This window comes from Meleagris gallopavo, chromosome 2, assembly GCF_000146605.3.
Source record: "Meleagris gallopavo isolate NT-WF06-2002-E0010 breed Aviagen turkey brand Nicholas breeding stock chromosome 2, Turkey_5.1, whole genome shotgun sequence".
Taxonomy (NCBI): domain Eukaryota; kingdom Metazoa; phylum Chordata; class Aves; order Galliformes; family Phasianidae; genus Meleagris; species Meleagris gallopavo.
In genome coordinates this window covers 87,605,947-87,625,207 of record NC_015012.2, presented here as the reverse complement: position 1 = coordinate 87,625,207, position 19,261 = coordinate 87,605,947, and the positions used below count along the sequence as shown (strand labels likewise).

Here is a 19,261-nt window from a genome sequence, read left to right as displayed (position 1 = left end):
ACAGTAGTTTTTTTCCAGATCTTTTTCTTCTTACAAATTTTCCTTCATGCTAAGCAAACCTAACTACCTTTCACAGAGAAAAGTTTTTGTGGTTATGGACATATTGAAGTTAATTTTTATTCCATTTAAACTTAGCTTTCTCTTTAAAATGCTTGTAGTATGCAGGTGGCACGTGACAATCAGCAACAGCTTGGTCATCAGAAGACACACTGAGTTCTTAGCTGTGTACTTTGTACATCTTTAGAATTGATGACACAAATGTTTTGGAGCAGCTGGAGGCAAAGAGGATGGAGGGCTTGTTCTGAGGTAGTATAGCTGTCTGTGGAATGCCAGTCTTCACCATACAGTTCATTAAATTGCATTTAAAGAATGTAATAATTGAAGTATATTTCGGAGTACATGGCATGAGTATGGTCTATTACTCCCTGGCTGCAGAGCCAAGTTAGATAAATCAGGCAGCCAATTCTGATGATGATAATGTCACAAGTAGTGACATTAACTTCATAGAAATTATGTAAGTGTAAATCACTGAGTATTTGTTCCATTACACTGCCATAGTAATTGTAGGAGAATGGGTCATATTCAGATGGTTGATTAGTGTTTGTGTGATTGTATCTACCTTCTTGTTTACAAAGGAGGGCTTCCCTCATTATGCTATACTTTGAGACTTAATCTCAAGACTTCTGATCTGCTACATTTGCTATGCGAGACCTCAGCAGTTCATCCTGGCCAGATATTCTGATGCAATTCACAATGGAAAGGAAGGATTTCCTTTTGCAAACCATTTCAGAGTTAAGTTTAATTTTGAAAATTAATATGAACTTAATGAACATCTTAGAAGCATTCTGGTGTTGAGAAACAGTGCCTGAAATTATGGATATCAGGTGACTGATGCATACAGCTAATGTGAATTACAGCAAGCATAACCTCAATCTGTGATCTAGACCCCCAGTGTAAAAACACAGCATAATGTAATTGGAAACCATGATAATTTGTAATAGACATATTATACTGCTTCCTACTGGGAAGGCTGTCTGTACTGGTCACAGTATTTGTTTCTTTTTTTTAAGTACCTGAAACCCACCCAGTCTGTTTGCTGCCTGTCTCTTGTTCCTAGCCATGACGTGTGAAATACTGTATCTTCTTTCTGCAATGTTTTGCAAAGGTCGTTACTTGCCTACTCTCTCAGAAAGGCCATATTCAAGCAGCACCAAGCCTGTGCCACAAGGAGATTCTCTCTAAAACTTACAACCATAAAAAAATTCAACTGGAGTACCAGGTAGAAGGCTGACAAAATTAAGTCAACATTTTTTGCTAAAAAAAATGGTTCTTCTGGGCTCAGTTAAGTAACAGAGGTGTGTTCAAAAGCACAGCACAGCAATATGGATTTTTGACATAGGATGCCTGGAGTAAGCCTCTCTTAGGTTACAAGAAATCAATATTCTTGCAGTGTAGGTAGGTCTATAGCATTATTCCCTAACAGGTTATTGATATCATGGTAGGTGTCTCCAGTAAAGCCTGACCTAAGGAAGCAGCAGCACTAGAGGATTCCTCTTTTTACTGTTTACAGGAAATAAAGTGTTAAATGACACACTTTGCAAGACATTTCTCAAAAAATGGCAATTAGTTCTTCTGAAAAGAGTAGAGATACTGGGATAATGAAGTTGTCAGTAAAACAGCTTTTGCTTTAGATTGAACAAGCCCAGCTCATTCAGGTACTTTTCACAGGGCAAATCCTCCATTTGGTAGTGCTAGATTCTGGTAGTGCTAGAACTGTATTATAGAATCATAAAACAGATTAGTTTGAAAGGGATTTGATAGACCATCCAGCTCCAACCCCATGCTGTGGACAAGTTTGCCAACCACTAGATCAGGCTGCTCAGGGCCCCATCCAACTTGACCTTGAACACCTCCAGGGATGGGACATCCTGTTCAAGCATCTCACCACAATCTGAGTAAAAATTTTCTCCTAACATCTAATCTAAATCTCCCTTCTTTTAATTTAAAACTATTCTCTGTTGTCCTTTCATTATCAGACCAGGTAAATGGTTACTCTCCCTCTGGATATGCTTAGGAGATGTTTAGTGATGTATGCATTTGCATTTTTGGGATTAGTTTAGGCAGCTTCCTTCTATATAAGCCTTTGGATGGAGTTTGTTTCTGAAGGTGAGATCAATTTAAGTAAACACAGGACATGTGAATTGGCCTAAACTGGCAACTCCTAGGAGTAATGACTATCCATTATAGTATGATAGATCAACAGAACTGTGCATCAGCCTCCATTTTCAGCCTTGTAATACACAGCATGGTGTCATCTTATTGTGTACTTTAATTCCTGGTTTGCAATAATGTGCTTAGTTTTGCAAGAAATTTCAACTACGAGTGTTTCTTTTAAACTTCAAAGAATAAAATTATAGAATCATAGAATTGTTTAGATTGGAAAAGACCCTTAAGATCAAGTCCAACCATCAACCTAGCCCTACCAAGTCTACACTAAACCATGTCCCTAAGCAACACATCCATACATTTCAGGATCATGACTCCACGACCTCCCTGGGCAGCCTGTTCCAATTCCTACCACACTTTCTATGAGGAAATTCTTTCTGGTATCCAATCTAAACCTTCCCTGGTTAAGTGTGAGGCCATTTCCTCAATTCTTGTCACTTGTCACCTGAGAAAAGAGACCTCACTGCTACTTCCTTTCAGGTAGTTGTAGAGTGATGAAGTCTGCCTCCTCTTCTACAGACTAAATGATCTCAATTCCCTCAGCCACTCCTCATATGTCTTGTTTTCTTGTCCCTTCACCAGCTTCGTTGCTCTTCTCCGATTACATTCCAGCAGCTCAGTATCCTTTTTCTAGTGAGGGGCCCAAAACTGAACACTTGAGGTGTGGTCTCACCAGCACTGTGTATGCATGTAGCTGTCTTTCATGAAACTGGCAACTAGTATCTTATTTAGGAGTGAGTCCTTTCCTGGATAGAGTTAAGAGGTATTAAAAATGTAAAGAACTGTGTATTAAAATGACCAGATACTTTAGAGATAATAAATTTTGAAATGTAACTTTACTTGATATTGTGTGAATTTAGTAAAATACATCAGCTTACCAAGTGCTTTGTAATGCTTGCATAAAAATACTATTTAATAAAATTGTATTTTTCTTCCTGTACTTAATTTTTAATAAAATGTTAACATTTGAAGTTCTGCTTTTACCCTGAAGCCCATATTTGTAGTTTCAAGACAGAAGTGAGGAAAATAGTGTATGGCTCTGCTGGTGCCTTTATTTTAGTTGATAAAACTATCATCTGTGTTTGAGGTAATTTTGTACTTACTGACCTTAGTAGATTTTCTTCATCTGCAAGGATGCCATTGAAACCAAAATTTAACCTAGAAAAGCATTCACCACTTTGAAAAAATGTTGGAAGATAAGCAGAAAAGATCAATAGTAGCAACCTAAGATGATTAAACTTAATGTGGAGAGAAGAAATCTAGTATAAAAATTGTTTTCTGCTCTGGCTATACTTTTAGTTTGCTATTGAAATGTTTTGGCTTTTTTTCTATCTAATTGCAAATCAAGTGGCAATAGTCTACTTTTGCTGTGTATGATATCAGTGTTTCTGCTCTGCCAACTATCTTCTCTGCCCTGAAAATATGAAATGTTTAATTATTCCCAAGGGCCACTTTTGATCAAGGTGACAATGAGTTTCTTGTGTTTGGCAAGTTCTCCCAGAATCCTGGTGCTTTCAGCTTTCATCTGAAAACTACTGCCCCTATTCAGTATGCCCTGCATGGTTGGATGGCCTTTTTGCATTTCCTTTTAAAAACATTGATGCTTGCTTTTGCAGAAACCCCTGCCTTTTAGGAAACAAACATGCTTTGGAAAGAAAATGGCAGTTTATAAGAATGGCTGGAAGTGTATGTAAGACACTCAAGTGTTCTGCCTTGGGGAATTTTCTTGACAAAGGACATTAATCTTATGCCCTGAAGAAACAGAATTTGTGGAATAGCCAATTTTCTGATGTAATCACTGCACTTTGAATTCTATCATTTTTGCCATTCGTTGCTGGATTTCACTGTCATTTAGCTTCCTCTTGTAAGTATCAGGGTGGAGATTAGCAATTTCAGGAACAGATGTTGAACAGTAGTAAAATCTTTTCTTCAAAAGTGATTCAGGAAATAACTCACCCTGTATGTGATGTGATCTTAAAGTAAACATATATAGATATCTTGGAGTAACTGCCTAGTCACAGTCTCCTTAATCAGAACTTGGGAGTATGAATACTGTACTGGCTTTCACTTTCCTCAAGCTCAGTGTGCACTTCCACTGTTAAGTAGCAGATGTACGGGGGAATGTACCCAAGGTATTATGGAAAATTAAAGGAAATATAGTATAATCAGAAAATTAAAGGAAATTTAGTGTTCTTTAGTATTCTTGGAAGACAGAATATTCTGACATTTCTTGAGATCAACTCTTTCTGCATCAAGATATGTGGTGTTATGACCAAATTGTAGAAAATCTATACAGTCTACCTCATCTTTGTAAATTGCTTATTTTAACTTATGACTCAAATTTGGCACTCTTTCTCCTCCAGCAATTGAATCTTACAACATTTGTGCTTACTAGATAATGGTATTGTTGAGCTGTCTTTTTACCTTTCTTAATGACATAGTTATTTTTCTTTTATTGGTCAACTCTTATTACTATTTCTTTTGTTCTAACCGTATATTTGGCATAAGTGAATCTTCTAGTTCTACACAGGTAGGATTTGAAAAGGTAATTCAGATGACATAGCTTTTATTTGGGTGTGCGCAACATCCTTTAGCAAATTTTGTGTATAAAATAAATGCTTCTATTTCGGAAAGTGCAGTTGTAACTTAACAAATGCACTGCTAATGTTCATGTATGGAAAGTTTAAAGACAAGTGAAATTGGTAAAGCAAGGTCACTGTCAAGCTTGCTTTATGCCCATGATAGATTTCATTTGATTTGAATTTGTACCTGTGAAGTCTTGCTGGTCCTTTTTATGAGACTTTAATGGATAAGAATATTATTTTTGAAAGTTACACAGATAGCTGTTCTCCCAGTGCTATTTCCTCGAATGCTTCAATTTGCTAACAATAAGTCAGTTGTCTGTCATCTCCAAAATATTACTAGCAGTATACTGCTTTTCCAAATCAGAAATAATTATTCCCATAGATTGAAGGACATCAGTAGCTGGTGTGCAGCACTCTCTAGCCTTCTTGAACCAAGGTCTCACCATCTGAGTAAGTTTCTTCCCTTCATGTGCACTGAGTCAGTATGGATCCTGAAGTCCTCATCAACTGCTCTAGATCTTCATTGTGTGCTTATTGACTCCTTCAAACTCTCAAGCTGTTATTTTAGAGAAAATAATGAAAAAGAAGAACAGAATTTAGATTAGGTTGAACAACGATCTTGAACAAAAATGGTGTTATCTAAACTTTATTTTATGCAGTTATATTGTGATGATTCCATTTTTTGTCATTGTATTACTATTGCTCTGTTTCCCACTCTCCTCCCTTCCACTGACTTTCCCTTCACCCATCCCTAAGCTCATCTGTTTGCCAGTGTCTTCTGCTTGTTGTGAATGTCGTACAAGCAATTGCCTGACTTTTCAAAGAGAAAATTCAGTGGTCTTGAGAAGGCTTTAAGGCTAAGTGGTAGCACATGGAAAATATCAGCTGCCTGATGCGTGAATAGTATTAGTGTTAGTTGTACACTGCAAATTTCAGTGAAGAATTGTATATGTGTATAAAACAATAATTTGTATCTTTTTTTAATTTCTTATTCAGGTCATTGCCATAGTTATGGATATGTTTACAGATGTGGATATCTTTAGAGAAATTGTAGAGGCATCTACTAGAGGGATTGCAGTATATCTCCTGCTTGATGAGTCAAACTTTGGTCACTTTCTGAAAATGACGGAGAAACAAGGCTGCCAAGTTCAAAGGCTCAGGGTAAGACTTACTATGTTCCTGTACTTGGACTTTTCTTTGCAACCCACTGAAAAGTTAGAATTGTTTTAAATGTGATTATCAAATGCTGCTGTTTCAAATTAACTACGAAGTAGAAATAGGTAAACTTTCAAGAGAACCTTCTCTATTAATGTTGTTCTCTTTAGAAACACTTCTATCTTTTTCATGTGATTTCACTTGATAGAATGATATAATTTTTCACATATTATTTATAAAACATTTTTCTGTTGTTATATATTTAGGAATACTCTAGGTTTGGAAAACCTTTTTGCTTTATGTTAAATAACCTGCAAATAAAGTCAGAAAGGTTATGCAAATAGTTAGGAATAATAAATGATATACTTAATTTACTTCATTTTTTGTCTTTATTTTTTTAAGTGTGATTATATATTAAAATGCTTTAAAAAGCCTGGGATTCTATTTTAGTAGTATTTTCTTGAAAATATTTATGATAATGTCTGTCGACAGCATGTCTTAGAGAGAAGGCTTACTTTTATAGATTAGTTACGTAGTTTTCTCCTGTAAGAAAGATAATCAGGAGAGGATTAATGTTTACGTTTCTTATTCAATTGCTTGCACCACCCTACTACTTAACAGGAAGTAGAATACAAACCATATGCTGCACTGAACTGACATAAGTGCTTCATAAATACTTCTAGGTTTACTCTTTTGTAGATAGCTCTGAAGATGATCCAAGGACAGTTCCAGAGCTTCTCCGCAAAGATCTAGATATTTCCTTGTCTGAACTTCTATTTGCAGCTCTGTTTGCAATTCCTTGTTTTTTACTAATTGGGCCATACTTACTCCTGGAAAAAGTATTACAGAAGCATACGAGCATGCATTTTAAGAACCCAGTCCATAAAAGAGATTGAGATATAGTGAGAATAGATAGGGTATTTTAATTTTTTTTTAATTGTGGACTGAATCTATATTTTATACCAATTTTTGCTCCGGAGTGTTGACTTAGACACACAGAGGTATTACCACACCACTTCCTGTACTTGTTCCTTGTGTGTGAGGTTGCCCTCTGCTGGCTTAATACACAAAGCTATGGCAAGTTTTAAAAGAAAAAGTCAGAAATGTTGCTTATCTGTAGACACTAGTAGTGATTGCCTCCATAAGGTCAATATATACCAATAGTTACTCATGCTGGAATTTGAGGTACTACCATTTCCCAATGATTTGGGTTATCTATACCATAGAGATTTCTAACATTTTTTTTTTATTGTGTGACTTTTATTCTCCCAGTATAAATGAAATTAGGAGCATGCAATTGAAGTTCTATCTCTAAAAAATACCATAGTGTATATTTTCACATTTATTCTGTGCAGTATATTTCTACAGCTGTTTCTAAAGCTTAACTTTTTGGGGATGAGTTAGTTTTCTTTCTAAAATGGTTTTATAGACATTTAAACAGACATTTATACTGTGATTGAAAGAACTCATGTGCATACATTATAATGGATTTGGTATGGATTAGTGGGTTTGAAAGGTGTGGACTTAGTTTGGATTAGTAGATCACAGAGGTTTTGATTTGGCCTCTTTAGTGAGATTATGTTTTATATGCTTCTGTTGTGTAATGATGGGACAAACACATTTACATTGAAAGTTTATTTAGAATGCTTCAAGATTTATCAGAAAATGAAAAGTATATGCCAAAAAGCTAATCATTAATCCAGTAATCCTGTTGTGTCCTGGGTTTCCAGTTTAGCTTGTAGTAAGTAGCTTGGGGGTTGGTCTCGATGATCTCTAGAGGTCCCTTCCAACCCCTACAATTCTGTGATACAATTCTGTGAAAGCTCTTTGCTCTCTGTAACTACCTAAAGGGAGGTTGTAGTGAGCTGGGGGTTGGCCTCTTCTCTTGTGTAGCAGGTGATAGGACTAGAGGAAATCTCCTCTGCACCAGGGAAGATTTAGGCTGGACGTTAGGAAATACTTGTCTGAAAAGAGTGGTCAGGCACTGGACTGGGCTGCCCAAGGAAGTGGTGAAGTCACCGACCCTGGAGGTGCTCAAGGAACATTTGGATTTTGCGTTGAGGGATATGGTTTAGTGAGAACTATTGGTGATAGGTGGATGGTTGGACTGGATGATCTTTGTAGGTCTTTTCCAACCTTGGTGTTTCTGTGATTCTGTGATTCTGTAATTCAAGCTCCTCAGCCAGGTGCTACTTCCAGTGACTGTTGCCACAAGAATGAAAGCTTACTATTCTCTCAATAACTATTTCCTTCCTTGAAGATTAAGAAAAACTGCTGGTGACTATGAAAGAGCAGTCAATTCTTTGAAAAGGTTTTCTCCCTTTCTCTTTTTTCCTATTGCCTCAGTGTTCACAAAAACAAACTATATTTAACTTTTTTTGCTTTTGGACTTCCTCTTTTATAGACTGAAAGCAATAAGTGGACTAAGATGTAAAAATATATTTCTTTTCCTCAGGATACAGCAAGAACACTGTTCTTTTTATTCTCTGGTGTGACGTGATTCTGTCTTGCAGGAGTATGGCAGATGTTCTTCATCCCATGCACTCCTGAAGTGGGGCATCTCTCAAGCTTTTCTGGCTTAATCAAAGTCCTCTCAGGCTGTTTTTCTCTTCCTTTCAATCAGTAAAAAATAAAATGACAGAGGATGTGTTTTTGAATTCAGATTCACAATTCACTCTTTTGTACGTAAAAAAGTATTCATTTGTAAATCTACATTAAATGTCTGTGCATACAGTTTTCCTCATCTGTGGTGTGAATGAATATCAAGACATATTTCTGTCTTTTTTGAAAGCTATAACTGAAAAAAAGAAAAAAAAAGAAAAAAAAAGATAGACTATGTATTATGTGATTGTTATGTGAATTCTGTACAGAAGAACATAAAAGCAGGAATTTAGTAGGAGATTTTCCAGTCTCTTGTACAACATTTCTTCTTTTGGATTGATTTCTACTTGATATTTACCTTATCTTCATCAGTGGCTCATCTCAAATAAATAATGTACTCTTCTATTTCTCTTTCCTCACTTTCAATTTAATTTCTCTGTTTCCTGACTGTCTTACATTTTTTCCCCATTAGCTGATGTATTTCTCTTTCTTTCCCTTCTCTGTCTAAACTTGTTATGATTAACTTTGTCTCCAGACTGACTTGTTCAGTCAGGTCAGCAGTTCCTTTGCATAGAATATAGAAAAGTCCATACAGAGCCTGAATTTTTTCAGGTGATTTTTCAAAACCTAATTGTATTTTTTTCTGGAGGCTGTTGTTTATTTCTGCTGCTGACAAGTAGTGCAGCAAACTAGGAAATAGATTTGCACTGTGAAACACACCAGAGAGAACAATCCTCAGTATCACCAGAATGCTTAAGGAAGTAACTTGGTTTTGGATGAAAACACTGTAGAATGTAGAAAATGTTGATTAATGTCCAAGAAGTCAACCAAACTCTTCAGCTGATATCAGAGTTTAGTTTTTTTATCTGATAGGAAATCATGAAATCATTGAATCACTAAAGTTAGAAAAGTCTTCTGAGATCATCTAGTCCAACCATCGACCCATCACCACTATGGCTACTAATTATGGCCCTCCGTGCCACATCTACATTTCTTGTGTCACCTCCAGTGACACTGACTCCACCACCTCCCTGGGCAGCCTGTTCCAGTGCCTCACCACTCTTTCTGAGAAGAAATTTTTTCATAATATCCAACCTGAATATGAGTTGTGGCATGTGGCAGAGGCTCTATATTGAATAGAAACCTATTTTTACTTCTCTGGAAATAATGAAGAATCATCTTACTACAGGAGAATATTGCAAGCAATCTGACAGGAACTGTTTATACTGTGATACTCATCTCAGTATTTTTAATGAACTGGGGAAATGAGAAAGTATAAGCAGTAATGAATTGTTTTCTTTCTTTTGTGAGATCTACCCCCAAGTGTATATGCTTAAGTGCAGGGGAGAAACTGTTCGTGAGAGCTGAATGCAGTCCGTTATTTCTTATGAGTTTTATCAAAATCACCAGAAGTTTTGTATTACTTCCTAGTCTAAGTCAGATTTGGTCAGATACAGCTCAGCTGTGTATCAGTGAGCAAAATTCTGTCCTAAGGACCAGACTTCAATGAAATCATTGAGAATTTGACTTCAGAGGTCACTGAATCAGCTTGAAGGTTACAGCAAAACCTAGCTGGAAAGCTGCTTAGCATTTTTACAGCTATCTCTTAGTAAGAACAGAAGCACAGGATAATAAATAACGTAAGTAATGATGGACAATGTGGGAATCAGGACTATTTTCTTCTTTAAAGCTGCTAGGCTAATTATTAAGTAGACATCTGTTCCCTTCTTCATGCATATTCTTGACAGCAAGTACAGGATAAATAATTGAATACTGATAAAAACAGACTCTACGAATAAAAAATGCTGAAATAAAATGTTTGAGACCAATATATTCATTGTACTTATCTATCACATTGGACAATTTTTACTGATTAGTTATATATCATTTGAAACTATGCTTCTGAATTTTAAGTCATGGTTATGTGGCTCTCCCTGGGAAAGTAGTTATGCATAAAGAAAAGGTTAGAGCTTGTTTTCTCTTCATCATCTGGGTGTCATTTATTTGAATAACCCTGATAGCCATCCTTAAACTGCAGCACAGAGACCCAAACACTGAATGTTTTAAATATCATAAACACAAACAATACTACAACCCATTCTTGGAGGGAGGAGAAGATCCTGGTTTTGGCTTCATAAACCTCCTAAAATATCAAGTCCTTGATTAAGTTGTTCTTCCATATGCATACACTAGCAGTCACTGACAAAAGTGGCTTCCAGGACTAGACAGACTTAGCGTTTGACTGATCTTACAAACTTCAGTGTCTCCTGAAGTCCGATTCCCTCTTCGTGTATGGATTTATTTGCTTCCAGTTGTCCAGGATTTTCTATCAAGATTCATAAATAAATTACTGCTTCACCCACAATGATACAACATCTCCTCAGTGGTCATTGATTGGCACACCTTTTTGAGTGCAGTTAGCATGGGAGTGCTGTAGTATGACAGTGAAACCAAGTAGGAAGGAGAAGTCCAGCATTTCATACAAAGTAGGGCTAGCAATTCAGTTATGTATATTTGTATTTACTGCTAGTGCTCTACTGCTCCTTTATGTTCTCAAATATTTTCTTTATTTTTGGAGGTTATTCAAAGGATGCATCCTTGGCAGCTAATTAGAGGGCTTGAAGGATGCCAGATGTGCATCCACCAGCTGTGGAGGAAGAGGAAGTGTTATATGAGAACAGTGAGCATGATCTCTGGCACATGCCTTTGTAGTGCCATGTTCCCATCTTTTCCTGGATGACATCCTGAGACATGGAAAGAGTTGGCAGGATTAAGGGAGCAGGAAAGAAATGCTGCAGAAGCAATAATATTGAAGAAGAGGAAAACAAGATGAGAAAACAATCCCTAAGATGTTAAAAAAAAAAAGCCATCAGTGAAATGTAAATTATAATAATTTTTTAGAGGATTGAGAGCCTACTTGAGGATGTATTTTAACTTATGATTACTTAAGGCAAAGGGATTTTTATACAGTATGATAGCTTGCAAGCCATTAGCATGCTACATTCTACAGCATTCCAGATTCCTGAGTGATATTCTGTCCAATACTCTTTGGGCCTTATCTCAAAAAAATTTGATAGATTCCACTAGCATGTCATTATATCAGTGTTTTCTGTTATACTTATTTGAAAATATGTAAGCCGAGTCTCAAGTGGCCTGCCAATTATGACATAAATAATATATCAAATTAATTTCAATACTTAACTATTGAAGTTAATGCAGATTTTATAACTAATCACATTTTGATCGATATTAAATAAAGGTTTACAATCATGATAATCTTTAGAATGGGGCAAATTCCATTGTTTTCTTCTTTTTAAAGTAATTACTATTTATGCACTATTTAACTTTCAAAATAAAAGGTTTTTTATTATTATTATTTAATTACTTCTATTTTCTGCTAAAGTAGCTGATGAGGAAAGAATAATTTTCTTCACTGGAATTGGCTTGTTCAAAATTCAGAAAAACAGTGGGGGCAAAACAGGAAAATTGACTTTCTTCTTTTAGATACCAAGTTAAAATCAATGTTGTGATAACACAAAGGACATAATGCTAGATAATCAAAGGTGATTAGCAGTTAGAGATGCAAAGAGACAAATAATGTTAACCTCTCCTGCAATAATGCATACTGGGTTCTTATTGTTACTGATCATTTTTTAGCTGTTTCTCAAAATAATCTGAGCATCCACATGTATTTTCACTGAGTCCAAGTAACTATTAGGTTTTACAGCACTGCTAGATAATCTTTTATTTAATCAATTTGATTTGACAAATTAAAATAAACTTTGTGTTTCCACCAAATTTGTAAGGCAAAAATACATTTTTAAATGTATTTTTTGTTCGAATACCCTGAAAAAAGAAAGCTAAATACAAACTCAACTGAAGATATTTAAAGAACCATAAAGTCAAACTGTAACTTACCAACTCATCAGTTTTTATATGTAACTCTTCATTTTTTTAATTATCTATTTTTAAGTAAAAATTTTGAGATAGAAACAATAAAATATAGAGCGATTTAGCAAGCATGTGTTATTTCAAAATATCTGTCATTTTGTTGGTATTTTTTCCTAATTTTTTCTGTTTGGAGAAAGTTCACTGGATTATTGTAGACACTGTAAAATTGCTATAGCCTGAATTTACACAGTTCATGGTCTGATCCATTTTGCTTTATGAATAGATTTAATCAATTCCTGTACCTACCCTTCACAGAACACACTTCTGCTGTGATTTTCAGCCTCTACTTGTAACATCAGAATTTGGGGCAGAATTTAACCTTTACAGTTAATCAACAGTCACAAGAAGCAAGCTATTCATTTGTCTTCAGAAGTCTTATTATAATCCACTATTTCTGTATATGTATTTTATGTAACCATCATATAGATTGCTTTCTTACTGTCCAAGTTAAATTATGGATTTCTCTCCTACAGGAATACTTGTAAATTACCACACTTTAATGTTGCTAAAGCACATACTGCAAGGATAAAAACTACAATAAATATTATGGACATTCATAGATATGTTCTAATCTGTATTTTGTCTTTTGAAGTACTTCATATTCAACAGCCAAATGAGGTAGATGCTATAGATCTCCTTACATTAAATATAAATTTCATTTTTCTTTTAATAAACATTTCTGATAAATGTGTTGGTTTGTTGGGTTTGTTGTTGTTGTTATTTGGTTGGTTGGTATTTTACTGTATCCATACAAAAACTTTCTGAAATTATTATTAGTACAGTCCTAAAGATACTGCTTAGAATAGCTTTATTTCTAGGAGCTTGCTGAGGCAGCTTTGTTCACATTTTGGGAGAAAAGTTGACCATTTTCCATCATGGAAGAATTCTCCAGGAGAATTTACTGAGTTTGCATGATTAAAACGTAAAGCTTGTGGATAAGCTTTGGAACTCAAACTGCTTTAAAGTTTGTTCTACCTATTCATGCCATGACAGCATCTCTGGATTTAGAAATGCAATCGCTTCCATGCTGAAAATTCAATTGAGAAAACTTATTAGTGATACAACTTCAAGGGATTGTGGGTTCAGGTGGTATCATTGGATAGTTCATCACAAAGAAGGATGTCTATGCTATAGATAGAACAGTCTTGTTCAATTAAAATAAGTGATACTGATGCTTTAAGTGATATTTCTGACTACCTGAGATGTTTGTAAATCAGATGCTGAAAGATATATTTTCAGTACAAAACCTCATTCTCTTGTCAAAGACTTCTTGTGCCAGAGCCTCATTTCTGGAGTGAATTCTACGGAAATGGAGAAATTCATTTTTCCATGGTCTAAGAAATCTCTTCATTAAGACAAAGGGATGACTTGCCATTTTGCCTCTCCAATGGACAGGTTTGATCAGAGTTTACTGTCCTGTAGAGCTTAGTGGTATGCGATAATGTAACGCTTCTATTATACCTCTGATTTTCAAAGCCCTGGATGCTAAATGTCAAATATAGTGTATCAATTAAAGTATTTCAATTATGTTTTTCAGAACATGAGAGTACGGACAGTAAAAGGACAAGATTACTATTCTAAAACAGGAGCAAAATTCCATGGAAAAATGGAACAAAAATTTCTTCTGGTTGACTGTAAGAAAGTTATATATGGTTCTTACAGGTAAGATCTGTCACTGACGTGCTCATAGATTACTTGTCATCTCAGTACTTCACTTTCTGCAAAGTAAATATTTTTTTCCATTTCTAAAAATTCTTCAAGGAATCTCCAGGGGCAAATTTGATTATGTTTACTATAATTTGACAAGTTGTCATAGAGACTTAAGGAAGCTTAAATGGATATATCATTTTTGTTTTTTTCTGAACGTTTGATGAAAAAAGAGAAAAATCCTGATTTATTTTATATTGAGTTATTCTTGCTTAGTATTCACCCCAGAAAAGGCTTTCAAACAATTTCATAAGCTCTTTTGGATACTTTTTCCTTATGGTAATCTTCTAAAGTTAAAATTATAGACCTACTCTATGCACTCTGTATTATATCATGGTCAAATTCAGAATTGTACAAGATAAGTTGGCATAGTCTCTCTTTATATTTGGATAAGTTTTATTATTCTACTTTCTGTTTGAATTCTAATATATTATTGCAAGGCAGAAGACAGAAGAACTTACAGCTTTGCAGAGTTGGAAAAAAGTTAAAGCAGTAACAGTTTTTATCTCACAGATTATTTTTCTTATCTTCATGGTTCACTTCTCTCTTTTGGCTTACTGAATTAATTTCTGTCAGCCCAGTGCCTGGGTGCCAGATACATAGCTACTGATTTTTGTATATTTCCACTACTGTAAGCTTTTGAAAATCTGTCTCTTTATTTGCTCTGAGACTCAAGCAGCATCTAATTTAGATTGATATGTGTAAATGGTAGTGAGATAAGTCAGAAGTTCATAAATGAGTCAGTATAAGGGAGTCCAGAGAGAGTCTGCCTGCTTTGACATCTACGCACGTTGTTAGTCTGTGAGAATGTGATCGGTTTTCTCATTTCTTTTTGAAAAATAACATGACTTTAAGACCTAGCACAGAGGTGGGACTCACCAATTTCTGTTAAAATTAAGCTTTCCTTGAAAAAGAATTCAGCAATTTATAGCAGGAAAGATGAGTATTTTCTGAATTCTTGCTCTCTGAACTCAGTTTATTTTTTTTTACAAATATTGCAAAATATATTGTTCTCAATAAGTACTTCTGTGAAAATTAAAGAGAAAAAAAATATTATGTATCATAATTTCGTTTAAGCTCATCACACTATTCCCCAAAAAATTCAAAACTAGCAAATAAAATTAAATCTGCAAGCTATTTATGTGAATGCAACAAACCATTTTCCTCACAAGCAGAAGATGCAAATAAAACAAGTTTATTGCTTTCATTTAACTTTTTTTTTTTCTCAATTATTTTTGGCATTAAATTACGATCAGAGGACAGATTTTTTTTATTTGTTGTAATCTACAAATTGTATGCGTTCAACATCATGTTTAGTTGTTAATGTATTTTATCTCATATTGTAGCTACAAAGTAGCATAACTACTTATATTTAAGCATGGTTCAACTTTTCTATGCACAATTGAAAGAAAGAAAACTTCCTTCATCAGCATATTGTACATTGCAATTAATTGAAATGTTAATATTCAATCCCATGTGCATGCTAGAACATGAAACTTTTTGACAATTTTGACGTGCATCTTTTTGAGAAGATGTTTGGAATAAAGTATATTCAGACCTGTGGAAACCATTTCATATATTATTTCAAATGCAGTTTTTTCAACACATAGCCATACCCTAGTGTTCTCTGACTCAGGAGTGAATCTGATCAATTCTGGCTTACTCTTTGTAGAGGTAATTCGGCACAATTAGGTATTTGTGTTCCAGTGTTCTGTACTTGAGAATACTTTTTGCAATATGCACTGTTTATAAGGGGTTTTAAGTAGTTATTTCTGTTCCCACTGAAAGCAGTGGAAGTTTTCCACTGAGTTCAAGTTGTATTAGATTAGATCTTCTAAAAGCAAATTGTATGAATCCTTCACCCAATTTATTTATTTACTAAATCTGTTTACTTGATTTTTTTTTTTCAAGGACCAGTGATGCATATTAGTTCAAAAGAACTGTTCCTAATGGTCATTTCTTCTTCTTTCAGCTTTATGTGGTCTTTTGAAAAAACCAACCTCAGTATGGTTCAAGTTATAACAGGACAGCTGGTTGAATCCTTTGATGAAGAGTTCAGGACACTGTATGCCCGTTCTTCTGTTCCTAGTTCATTTGCCCCTGAATTAGTGCGGGTAAACAGCCGCAGGACACTCTGGGATAATGACACATACCAACACTCAGTGTCTTCCTTAGCTTCAGTTTCTAGCCAAAGAAACCTTTTTGGTAGACAAGAGAAGATTCACAAGTTAGATCCTGTTTATTTGAAAACTCGTGGACGATTTGCAGTAAATGAAATAGATAAATTTGGCTTGAGAAATCAAACTTTTAATAAACATCCATTTCATCCAGGTTTTAATATGCAAAATTCAATCCAGCAGTATCAACCTAGTGAAAAAAATGAGCACTGGAAGAGACATAGTTATGCTGGGGAGAAGCCAGAAAGGACACCTTACCTACTGCTCAACAGAGCTATTAATAGAACCAATAATCCATCAAATACTTGGAAAATGCCATCTGATAGCCTTAGTATTGTATCTTCATTACGAGGAGGATATGCAAATAACTACAATACACCCCAACAAAGTTTTGCTGATCAGTTTTCACGACCAAAGGTAAATCTTGCAGAAAGAAATTCAATTGTACGGAGGTCTTTTAATGGGACAGATAATCAAATCCGCCATCTGCAGCAAAGGATGCCAACACTCGAACACACAACAAAATCATTCCTACGTAACTGGCGAATTAAGTCATATTTAAATGACCATTCTGATTATCCAGTAGAGTCTAATGGATCAGCCTTAGATGACAGATATGATGGCTATGACACAACTGAAAATATTAAAGCTCATGCTCTGTACTCCCATTCTCGCTTACGATCGTCATTAGTGTTTCAGCCAACTTTACCCGAACAGCAGGAGGTAAGCAGCTGTGCAAGTTCTTCAAATTCAACTATAATTGGGTCAGAGGGAAGTGAAACACCTAAAGGGACATCTAATCATGCACCAAGTTTAGAAAATGGAACAGATAATACTTCAGAAGAGCTTAGCACAAATGCCTCACCTAAATCAGAGTCACCCAAAAACCACAAAATTCAAATGGCAGAAAGCAGGAAGCCTATTGTAAATTCGAATGCAGTAGGGGACCCATCTGCCTATATATACACAACGTTCTGTGCAGACAAACATGCAGAAAACATGAAAAATCTTCAAAATGACAATATCCTTAAAAGAAGAAGCTTTCCCATGTTTAATTCAAAGTCTATATTGGACCCTCATGCCGATAAACACACATCCAGTTATGTTTACAGCACATTGACTAGGCATAGGCTTAAGCAGCCAGTTAGTCCAAAAATTCCAGAAGATACACTAAAGAGCTCTAAAAGTTTGCATAGTATGGCCAACCATTTGCCACAGGAGGAAAAGGATCTTACAGGAGAGCTGAAGAGCCCAGCTGCTACCAAGGCAATCTCTATGGCTGTTCTTGCTGAAGCTATCAGAGAGGAGTCTGGAAAAGATTGTACGTCAAAGAAGGAAAGTAAGAATTCCCCAAATTTTCTAAAGAAGGGATCCCAAAAATTGCGGTCACTTCTTAATCTCACACCAGACAAGAAAGAAATCTTGTCAAAAAACAAAGGTCCTGCCTTTTACAGAATGTGTAGTAGTTCTGACACTTTGGTTTCTGAAGAAGAGAATCAAAAACCAAAGATCTCTGAGAATAAGACAGATTCTTCCCCAAGGAGAAAGAGAAACACATCAAATTCACAAGGTAGCTTGAACAGAAGTAAAGAAGATGTCACTTTAAGCCCATCAAAGTCTCCAAAGTCTCCAAAGTCTCCAAAGCCTCAAAAACCTCCATCTGATGAAAGCAATAAAAAGTGTCCTGTCTTGTGCCCTCTTGAAACTAAGTTCATAGAAACTGCAGGAGATGCATCTACCCCAAGATTTAATACGGAACAGATTCAGTATCAAGATGTAAAGGAAATTACCACAAATGCTGCTCCTGAAAGTGCCCCTGTTTGTGCTCTACAAAGAGCAACTTCAATGACACCGCAACTGGCAAGCTCAAAACATCAAGAGGATCTCAGATCTCGTTCAAGTGAAAGACGTGTTTATAGTCGCTTCGAGCCATTCTATAAGATGGAAAATGCTAGTCAACTCGCAGGAAATACACTAAATAGCAGTTCACATCTCTCAGATATGAAAAGCAAGACCTTAGGGAATAACTATGGCAGAAGTAATCACCTGGTCAGCTACAACTCAACTGCTTATCATCCATTTCAGCCTAATGAAAATAAACTGAGAGGATTCATGCAGAAATTTGGGAACTTTCTACACAAAAACAAGTAAAGCTTCTGTTACTGTTGTTGAAATACAGCAAGAATAGCAAAGCTGTACATTCCTAACTGGACAAGACTGATGAACTTTTTTGTAGTTTTGTAGTTTTGTAGAACTTATTTAGGTTTCTTCATAATCGAGGACAATTGAATGAATGTACATATTTTTACATAATTATCCTAGGATTATTATACTTCAGTCAATACTGAAATTCTGTGTCCAGAAAACATCTCAAGGGAGTTGTTTATAGTGTTTATATTGTAAGATTACTTTTATACGTTTTCTTTATGAAGAAAGTATGTGTTAGCATATTGTAAGATTGCCTGTGGGGGAAAAGAAATATGGAGAGTGTTTTTAAACTTCAAATAATACTGTTTCCAAAGAAATTCCCTTTAAAAATAGGATAGCACTAGGAATAGTGGCTTGCATCTTTTCAGCATTTATGTACATTTTCAAATGATAAACACAGATGTTAATGCATTGCACGTTACTTATCTTTAAACTCATTTTTAAACCCTCTTATAGATTTCATCTTGGTAATAATTTACCCCCTAGCATCGTATCGAGCTGTTTAGGAAGCAGATGGATCTTCATTGAATTTTCCATTTAATATGATATTTTCTGAACTATTTGGCACACATCTTAAAGTGACCTTAATCCAAGCTTTCACAGACTTGTTTACATGGCTAAAATAATGTGAATGTAGGATGAATGTTAAAA

At 35.3% G+C, this 19,261-nt stretch overlaps 1 protein-coding gene across 1 annotated transcript; it reads left to right on the top strand.

Annotated features, from left to right (window-relative positions):
• Positions 1 to 5,804: 5,804 nt before the first annotated feature.
• FAM83B (family with sequence similarity 83 member B) lies at positions 5,805 to 19,261 on the top strand. The gene is made up of 3 exons (XM_019613213.1): positions 5,805 to 5,972; positions 14,056 to 14,180; positions 16,198 to 19,261. The coding sequence occupies exons 1-3, from the start codon at positions 5,823 to 5,825 to the stop codon at positions 18,551 to 18,553; spliced, it is 2,631 nt and encodes an 876-aa protein (XP_019468758.1). The 5' UTR covers positions 5,805 to 5,822; the 3' UTR covers positions 18,554 to 19,261.